We start from the raw sequence: 8628 nt of genomic DNA, 5'->3' as shown, positions 1-8628 counted from the left end.
GCTCTCTCCGCCGCCATCTTGATCCTTTTTCCTTCTGCCCCTGTCCTCAAGGATTCTTCGCGATCTGGCCGCCGCCGCCGATATTTTTCTTTTTCGTTGCGGGGGGGACTCCCTGTTGTCTCACCCCACCGTCCCGAAAAAATTCCCCGTTGGGGCTCTTAAAGAGCCGGAAGGTCCGTTCGAGCTGGAGCCGCCGAAACATGCGGCTTAGCTGGTCATCACCGCAACCGGAAGTGAAACTTGGATAGCTTAACATACCTATGATTATAGGACAACATTGCGCATATAAATGAAGATCGCCGACAGATTTACTTGTATGCTTTAGCAGTCAGTTTTTGAAAACTCACCACTATTCTTCGAAGTCCCCCTATACCAAAAAGGGCCGACATTCTAAATGGTGATCAGGGATTCCCACTCCCCGACTCCGATACAGGCTTCAGTGGGTGCTATTCAGGTCAAACTATGTTTTCAAGTTATCCCCCGGTATAACCCATACCTTCAAAGATTTCATCTACTTACCACTTAGTAGCATCGATCCTGGGTCCCGCATTGCTAAGTAAGTAAAGTAGACTTTGGAATAACCACTATTTCAGGTTAAATTAAGTATTTTGTTATTATATTTTTTCTTTTAAAAGCTGCAATTACTGCCTTTACAGAAAGGGAAAAAGATCTTGCTTCTGAATTCTCACCAAATTCAACTGAACCTCATCCATTCTTTTCCAGCTGCTAACTAAGATAGTTAATTTCAATGAAGGTGTGAGCCATTGGTTTTGGCTTCATTCAAAATCCTGTTTGTCTTGTTTGCTCGGCCTGCTTGACCAAGGCTATCTGCATTTAACAATCCTCTCCTGTCTCCTGCTGTTAACCCTTTGTGGGATATTTCCCTGTACCCTTTGTGGGATCTTTCCCTGTATCCTCTCATGTTTCTCAGACCAGATATTGCCAAACTTCCATATTTCAAATGACACATCTTTCCATATTTTCAATAACAAGTCAAATAAATAGTTCACATCTAAATATAGATTTCAAAGAGTCTTTATTTACTCAACCTCTTTGATGGTAGAAGTTTGTCAGGTTGATATGTTATACAATTTTTATATAAACTGGAAATATACAATAAATTAATATCTACAGAGAATTTGTACAAAATGCCAAAGAAACAGACAGTGCTACATACAATACTTTTCATATAAGTGCATTGCTTGCTTTCATACCTGAATAGAGAAAAATATAAGTGCACTTTTTTTTGTACATTGAAGTTACACGATTACTATACATTTGTTTTGTAAACTAGGTCTTCCCTCCATACATCTACATTGCACAGAGGTTACAGGAAGCAACTTTTGTTTCATATCCAAAAAAGCATTAAACTAGGAGCAAGCACATTAATCAGTCATATCAACCAATACACCACAAATCACACAGTAAAGTCCTCATCAAAAATATTTGGTTGCCACTTGAACCACCGAAAGGTTTTCCAAACCAAATTACTGCACCAAAGGATTCTGTTTGAGGTAATTGCTGCTAAAAGGTAAGAGCACAGTGGTTTTGACAAAGAGTACTATCATCACAAAAACGTGTAATATTTGCAAATTTTAAAAGTAAATTTCTTCCAGTTGGCACTTCTTTCCTTTAAAAAAAAAGCTCTTTTACATTACCAAAATGTATGTCTAACCCAACGGATTTGGACATTCTCCAATCAGCTGGAGTGACAGACATGAAAAATTGCTGATCGAGATGAGAATGCTAATACACCTAATACTCACACACAGCTTGTGAAAGGTGGAGATGGGGAAGGCAAGGTGAGGAGTGGGGGGGGAAAATTGACGATAGACAGGAAATACAAATGAAGAGAGAAACTGACAGATTTTAACACTGAAAATTGACAATCTTACATTCGGAATTCCAACAATTAAGATTTACAGTCTACCCCTCTAAATTTGAAATCACTTAAATGATCATCTGTTCATTGAAATTTAAACTGTGCATCGCAAAAAACCCTCTTGACACAGCCAATTGAACTTAATTATTGGATAATTCAATTTTTGGAGCAAAAGATAGATTTACAAGGCTTTCCAGTTCTGCATTTAAAAAAAACTATACCATCCTATTATAGTAGATAAGGGCTAGTAACTTAAAATGGACAAACAGTTCTCATTTTTTCTAATAATGACATCCACTTGTCTTTACTTTATTTTACAAATAATGTCCACCCTCCAAACATTTGATATCGATATTTTGCAACCAAAAGCATGAATATGAAAAGGATTTAAGTTCCGGTGACTATTGGAAGCCAGTCCTGAAATATCAGTAATCTTTGATGAAAAGACATGGTTATTGTCAATCAAGTGAAAGAGCTGTGCGGACAAATCTCTAGAATATAATTTTAGCAGGCCTGATAAATTGAGGGCAAATAATCTTTTAAAAGAATTTTGATAATTCCAATAAGAAAAATTGACATTAGAAATTGTCAATTTATTGATTCTGCCGAGCCGAGGGAGCCACGCCTAAAGTACCAATTCTCTAGCCTGCCCTCCTTTAGATTGCAGCAACAAAATTTATCCTCATGTTTCTACCAATGCACAAGAATAGCATCCAAATGCTATACACTTTTAGCAGTGTATAGTCAAAACAGCTACAAAAAAAAAAAGCACATTGCTCACTCCACACCATCTAACATTACAGTAGTTGCTGTGTCGTACAAAAGGAAGTACAGAGCATCCCTCAACATTTGAATTTGATAAATCAGGTAAGGGCATATTAGAGAAGGCTCTGCAGTTCATCTGGGCAATTGCAAACTTTGTTTGAACGTATTGAAGAAATTTAACTGAATGCTTCCAATTTTTGAATCATAGAACGTGCAAATGCAGATTTTTAATCGCTCAAATGATGCCATGTGATATTTTTATTACCACATCATGCATTTAAAATCAATGCTAATAGAACTAGATCTAGCAAATAGAAAATTGTGGCATTAACTTAATCCAAAGGAATTTCTTTTTCTGATGCAGTATGAAAGTGCCAGTAAGAATAATGACAAATTCCACTTAATCGGGGAGCGGAGAGCAATACCATCAGATGGATATAGGTAAACTACGGTGGAAGTTTCAAAACGTTATATTACAATGCACTGTTCCTTTAGCTTATAAATTAACTCAAGGCTTTGCTTTTTAAAATTACCTCAATCTGGGCCAGTTAAAAGCACAAGAACATATAAAAATGTGAGTCACAGATCTAAAATGGGGATTGAGTTTGGAAACAGAAATTTTGCCACTTGGATTGATGCAAGAGATCTTGAGGGAAGAATTCTCCTTCTGCGTCATTCTGTGGGGTGTTGCTCAAACCATCTTCACAACAACTCATTTCTTCACATGAATCCTCACTTTAAAAAACAAAGAAGAATAAAAAAACTCAAGAGATAATCAAACCCAGCACCGCATATTGTGTAGGCTATTATCTTTTTGGATATAAAAGAGAAAATTTCATTTTAGTACAAAAAAATTGTTTCAATATCAGTAAACTATAGCAATTTACCTTTCAGTTTCACTGAAGCAGCCAGCTTCTGGGATAGTTGGTAGTTCAGGAACACTGTAGTAACTATTCTGCAAATGACGGGCTGTACGCCTTGAAACAATCCACACTAGCTTCTTATTATCAGGTTTGCAACATTCAGGTGACGAGTAGTCAGCCAGGCATTTTGATACCAATTCACGCCAATATGCCAAGTCACAATGGCTAATCTGAAAGACAACATTATAATTATGCATTTTATTTGGCAATGTTTTTAAGATGAAAGCAGTTTAATAGAAGGCACATCGTGGATAGAAAGGTGAAAACTCCGGAGCAGTTACTGGTCATGCAAGAGCAGCTCGGTTCAGCAATGTTGTATCAGCTGAAACTCAGGAACCTCCTGTACACTGGTCATCTCCCCCACTCTACATCTTCTGCCAGCACCGAACCTGTGACCACATGTCCTGGGAGGTAAGCGACGCTGAGGCGTAGCAGTTTTTTTCTGCCAAATATCTCTGTACAAGGATGGGCTGTGCCAGCAAAAGCAGGCAGTCTCCTTGACCTAGTGCTTTCAAGAATAGAAGAATGGCAGATATCAAGATCGGCCGAATGTCTACCGGCAGACTGCGTCTACTAGAGATTGGAGCAGACTGCATCTACTAGAGATTGGAGCACTTGAAAAAAACTCTGCATTTTGTCTTGGCTCCCTTGTCGAAACACCACCAGCACCTCATGCAGGAGACAATTTGGAGGGCATAACCACATTACATATGTGCCAGAAAGGACACAGCCTTTCTGTTTTATTTTTCAGCTGTGATTTTCTGGCTCTGCACTGTCGTAACATGGGCTGTGTATCACTGCTGCAATTCTATTATTTGCTTTGATTAAGCAAAAGCAATTCTGCCCGCAGCAAATTTCCATCAGGACAATAAAAGTCTATTAGTTAATTGATAATGTATCGGACTGAAAATATTGCAAAATTTCTTGTGTTACATTGATTTCTACATTAGAATCACAGCACACAGGTTATTCTTCTTAAACAAACTGAAATGTACTCCAGAATATATTCTGATTCAGTTGCGTTACATAATTGGATCCAAAGGGTCAAGTAAATGTGTTTAACAAATATTTTATACTTGCTGCAGCAAGGTTGCCGAGAACAGGTTCAAATTGATGGTAAATTAAAGCACTGCCGATATTTGATCATATTGCAGTGGAGTTTTCTTTTGACATGGGAGGTGTATTCTGTGCAATACCATCACGACTTGTAAATGCAGTAGGGTGGGGGAAGGCATAATATTTTGGTTGTCACCTAACCTTGCTTAGCAGCAGTTCCTGCAGATGGTAGCAACTCATGTCCAGCCTATATCAAAATGGTACTATTCTAACCCAGTTAACAGAAAGAAATAGTTTGAAAAACACATTTTTCAAAATACTTACTTTGGAATGTTTTTGAATGCGTAGTATAATTTCAAACAAGTCACTAGATTTCAGGTTTTCAACTTCAAGGGTCAGAAGGGACAAGGCCAATACAGATGGCTGCAAAAGGAAGGACATTTTAGTCTAAAATTTATTTCTAAAGCACAACAGAAGATACTTAAAAGTGAGCTCAGAACAGGGATTACACATTATAACAACCATTAAACTTACTTTAGCTCTGGTAAACACAAATCGGCAGTTGCAGGCTTTTAGTTGAGCTTCTAGTCTGTCAAGGATCAGAAATTCTTTCCTAATGAAATAAAATTATTTAAAGTATTAAAAATGCATTAAATCCCAAAGCTGTGCTTTCTGTCAATCATGATCTTCGATAATCTTTGAAATGTGTGATCATATTCACACGGTAGCAAACAAGATTTGTTCTAACATACAATAAACCTGTATGTGTATAATAAACCTGTATGTGTACAAAAGACACATCTCCAATTTAATGAGACACACTGCCAAAGCCAAGTTTTTAAACAAAAGCAGGAACTTTGACAATGAGTATGAGAATTTTGAGAATGTAATTTAAGTTAAACTAAAGGTATTATAGGGCAATCCCATCATTAAAGGTACTAACCCTTCAGTTACATGGCAGTGCACCAGGGCATGATACAAGTGTAAAAAATGCAAGGTGGTGACAGCCTTAAATTCTCCATTTAGTTTTTCATAGACAATCTTTTCCATCCGCTTGAGATCGGACACTGTAAACTTGCAGTGGCTGATCCGGAGTAGGTCATGGGCAGAAGGGATATTGCATTCTTCTTCAATGGTCTTTGCTGCTAGATGGAAGACACCTATTCCTAGACAAGGCAGATGTTTTGGTCGCACCTATAGAAATAAAACACAGACAGGTGACTTTTAATAAAATATTAAAAGCTGAAGAGCTTATCATATGCTTCTTAAATCAATTTTAGTCATAAATACACATCCAAAAGGATGGGGCAACGGTTTAGAATTCTAACCTTCATCAATGACAAAAATCTGTCCAGTAGGTTAACTGCTAAAACAAAAGTTTCAGTACTGCAGCCGAAGAATCTGGTCAAACTCCGGAGATCTTCCACTTTGGCATCTCTTAACTTTGGGGAAACACAATCATCATTCTGCAAACCAAATTTTTAAAAAATGTTTTCAATGGTCCTATTTTCCAGTCAAACAGAATCAGACTTAGGAACAGTTAAAATGTAACATTTTGTTATTTGTAACTCAGATTTGAATGGAACTTAATTGCAGGATTCCAAAACAATCAATTATGTTGGGCGGGATTCTCCCCTACCCGGCGGGGCGGGGGATCCCGGCGCCGAAGAGTGGCATGAACCACTCTGGCGTCAGGCCGCCCCCAAAGGTGCGGAATCCTCCGCACCTTCAGGGGCTAGACCAGCCCTGGAGTGGTTTGTGCCGTGCCAGCTGGCGGGGAAGGGGCTTGGCGCCACGCCAACCGGCGCCGAAGGGCCTCTGCCGGCCGGCATGAGTTGGCGCATGCGCGGGAGCGCCAGCATGTGCTGACGCCATCCCAGCGCATGGGGGGTTCATCTCCGCGTCGGCCATGGCGGAGGAATAGCAGCTGACGCGGAGGAATAGAGTGCCCCCACGGCACAGGCCCGCCCACAGAGGTGGGCCCCGATTGCAGACCAGGCCACCGTGGGGGCACCTCCCAGGGCCAGATCCACCCCCCCCCCCTCCGAGGCCGCCCGCGCTGCCAGGTCCCACCGGTAAAGACCTACTCTAATTTACGCCGGCAGTACATGCAAAAAAACGGACGGCCACTCGGGCCAAAGAATCGCTGGGGGGTGGGGGCGCTACCAGCGCCGCCGACCGGCGCGATTCCCGCCCCCAGAGAATTCGGCAGCCGGCGGGATTCACACTGCCCCCCCGCCAATTCTCTGACCCCCGCGGGGGGGGGGTCGCAGAATCCCACCCGTTAATTCTGCTAATACTTTTAAAGTAAAGTAATCTTTATTGCCACAAATAACTGTGAAAAGCCCCTAGTCACCAATTACTATCACATGTACTGATTTCAAGCTTTCATTTATGCAAAGCAAGAGTTTAAAGAACTGACAAGATACCTGGTTTTAGCACAAGTTAATGAAGCAACTGCACAACTGCCTAATTAATCACATTCCCCATTTGTAAAATGTTTAATCTTTCACTAATCCTGCATTTTTGACTTTGGACTCTTGTTAAATAAGTGGGTGAAACATCTGAGAGGATGCATCCTTGCTTCATGGCATACTGTGAGCACCCAACTAAGATTTAACACTTATCTAGCTAAAATTTTCCCCTCTTTCCCAGATTATGGTAGACCAAAAGAAAAAAAATCAATGCTCAAGAAGGAAATGAACAAAATGGGAGAAAATAGTAAAGACTTCTTCCGAACCTACATACTTCTTACCTCCAAGATTGCTTCAATGAATAGTCTTGTAGGATTTATCTGTTCATAGCTTATGAGCTTCATTGTTGCGCTCAAGAGGCTTCTTAGCCTAATCTAGGCTCTAAAATAAAATCACGGAATTACAAATGCATAAAAGTATTCAAAACAGCTGTGGCTTTTTTGAAAGATGGCAAAAAGTGGCAGAAATTGGTCGCTTAAAATTCACATATACACATTAACACAGCAAGTTTGTTCAGTAACTAAGCCAGATCAACTATCTATATAGCTGATATCATCCATTAAACTGCAACAGCAGCTAAAGGCTTTACAATATCCTGGAGTGCCATATCACCACCCGCAAACATGAATCATAAACAGCCAGTGACACTCTGAAACATCATGTAAACACCATACCCCCCCCAGAAATGTAAACACCAGACCGTCCCCACACATTAATGTAAACACTAGACCATCCTCACTTAGAACTCCAGACACATCACACATGTAAACACCCAGACCCCTCCTCCCCGAACATCAATGTAAACTCCAGCCCATCCCCCCCCCGAACATCAATGTAAACACCCAGACCCATCCCCCCCAACATCATGTAACACCCATCCCCCCCGAACATCAATGTAAACACCAGACCCATCCCCCCGAACATCATGAACACCAGACCATCCCCCCGACATCAATGTAAACACCCAGACCCATCCCCCCCGAACATCAATGTAAACACCCAGACCCATCCCCCCGACATCAATGTAAACACCCAGACCCATCCCCCCCGAACATCAATGTAAACACCCAGACCCATCCCCCCCGACATCAATGTAAACACCCAGACCCATCCCCCCGACATCAATGTAAACACCCAGACCCATCCCCCCGAACATCAATGTAAACACCAGACCCCCGAACATCATGTAAACCCAGACCCACCCCCCCGAACATCAATGTAAACACCCAGACCCCCCCCGAGACATCAATGTAAACACCCAGACCCACCCCCCCCGAACATCAATGTAAACACCCAGACCCCCCCCGAACATCAATGTAAACACCCAGACCCCCCCCGAACATCAATGTAAACACCCAGACCTCCCCCCCGAACATCAATGTAAACACCCAGACCCATCCCCCCCGAACATCAATGTAAACACCCAGACCCCCCCCCCCCCGGAACATCAATGTAAACACCCAGACCCCCCCGAACATCAATGTAAACACCCAGACCCCCCCGAACATCAATGTAAACACCCAGACCA

At 41.3% G+C, this 8628-nt stretch overlaps 1 protein-coding gene across 1 annotated transcript; it reads right to left on the bottom strand.

The window, feature by feature from the left end:
- Positions 1 to 1019: 1019 nt before the first annotated feature.
- Positions 1020 to 7444, bottom strand: ccng2 (cyclin G2). Its single transcript, XM_072497844.1, has 7 exons — positions 7382 to 7444; positions 5955 to 6092; positions 5570 to 5820; positions 5161 to 5239; positions 4951 to 5049; positions 3535 to 3740; positions 1020 to 3382 (listed from the first exon to the last, which is right to left on the bottom strand). The coding sequence occupies exons 1-7, from the start codon at positions 7442 to 7444 to the stop codon at positions 3235 to 3237; spliced, it is 984 nt and encodes a 327-aa protein (XP_072353945.1). The 3' UTR covers positions 1020 to 3234.
- Positions 7445 to 8628: the final 1184 nt, after the last annotated feature.

This window comes from Scyliorhinus torazame, chromosome 3 (assembly GCF_047496885.1).
Source record: "Scyliorhinus torazame isolate Kashiwa2021f chromosome 3, sScyTor2.1, whole genome shotgun sequence".
NCBI lineage: Eukaryota > Metazoa > Chordata > Chondrichthyes > Carcharhiniformes > Scyliorhinidae > Scyliorhinus > Scyliorhinus torazame.
Note: the sequence above shows the minus strand (reverse complement) of the source record. Positions and strands in the feature narration are given on the sequence as shown.

Bases quoted from the DNA above. Each gene is read 5' to 3' on its own strand.
- ccng2 (XM_072497844.1), bottom strand. From the start codon at position 7,444: ATGAAGCTCATAAGCTATGAACAGATAAATCCTACAAGACTATTCATT. The intron at 3,741-4,950 runs GTAAGTATTTTG...GTTGTCTTTCAG, and splicing joins GCATTCAAAAACATTCCAAA to ATTAGCCATTGTGACTTGGC. The intron at 3,383-3,534 runs GTAAATTGCTAT...TGTTTTTTAAAG, and splicing joins TGCTTCAGTGAAACTGAAAG to TGAGGATTCATGTGAAGAAA.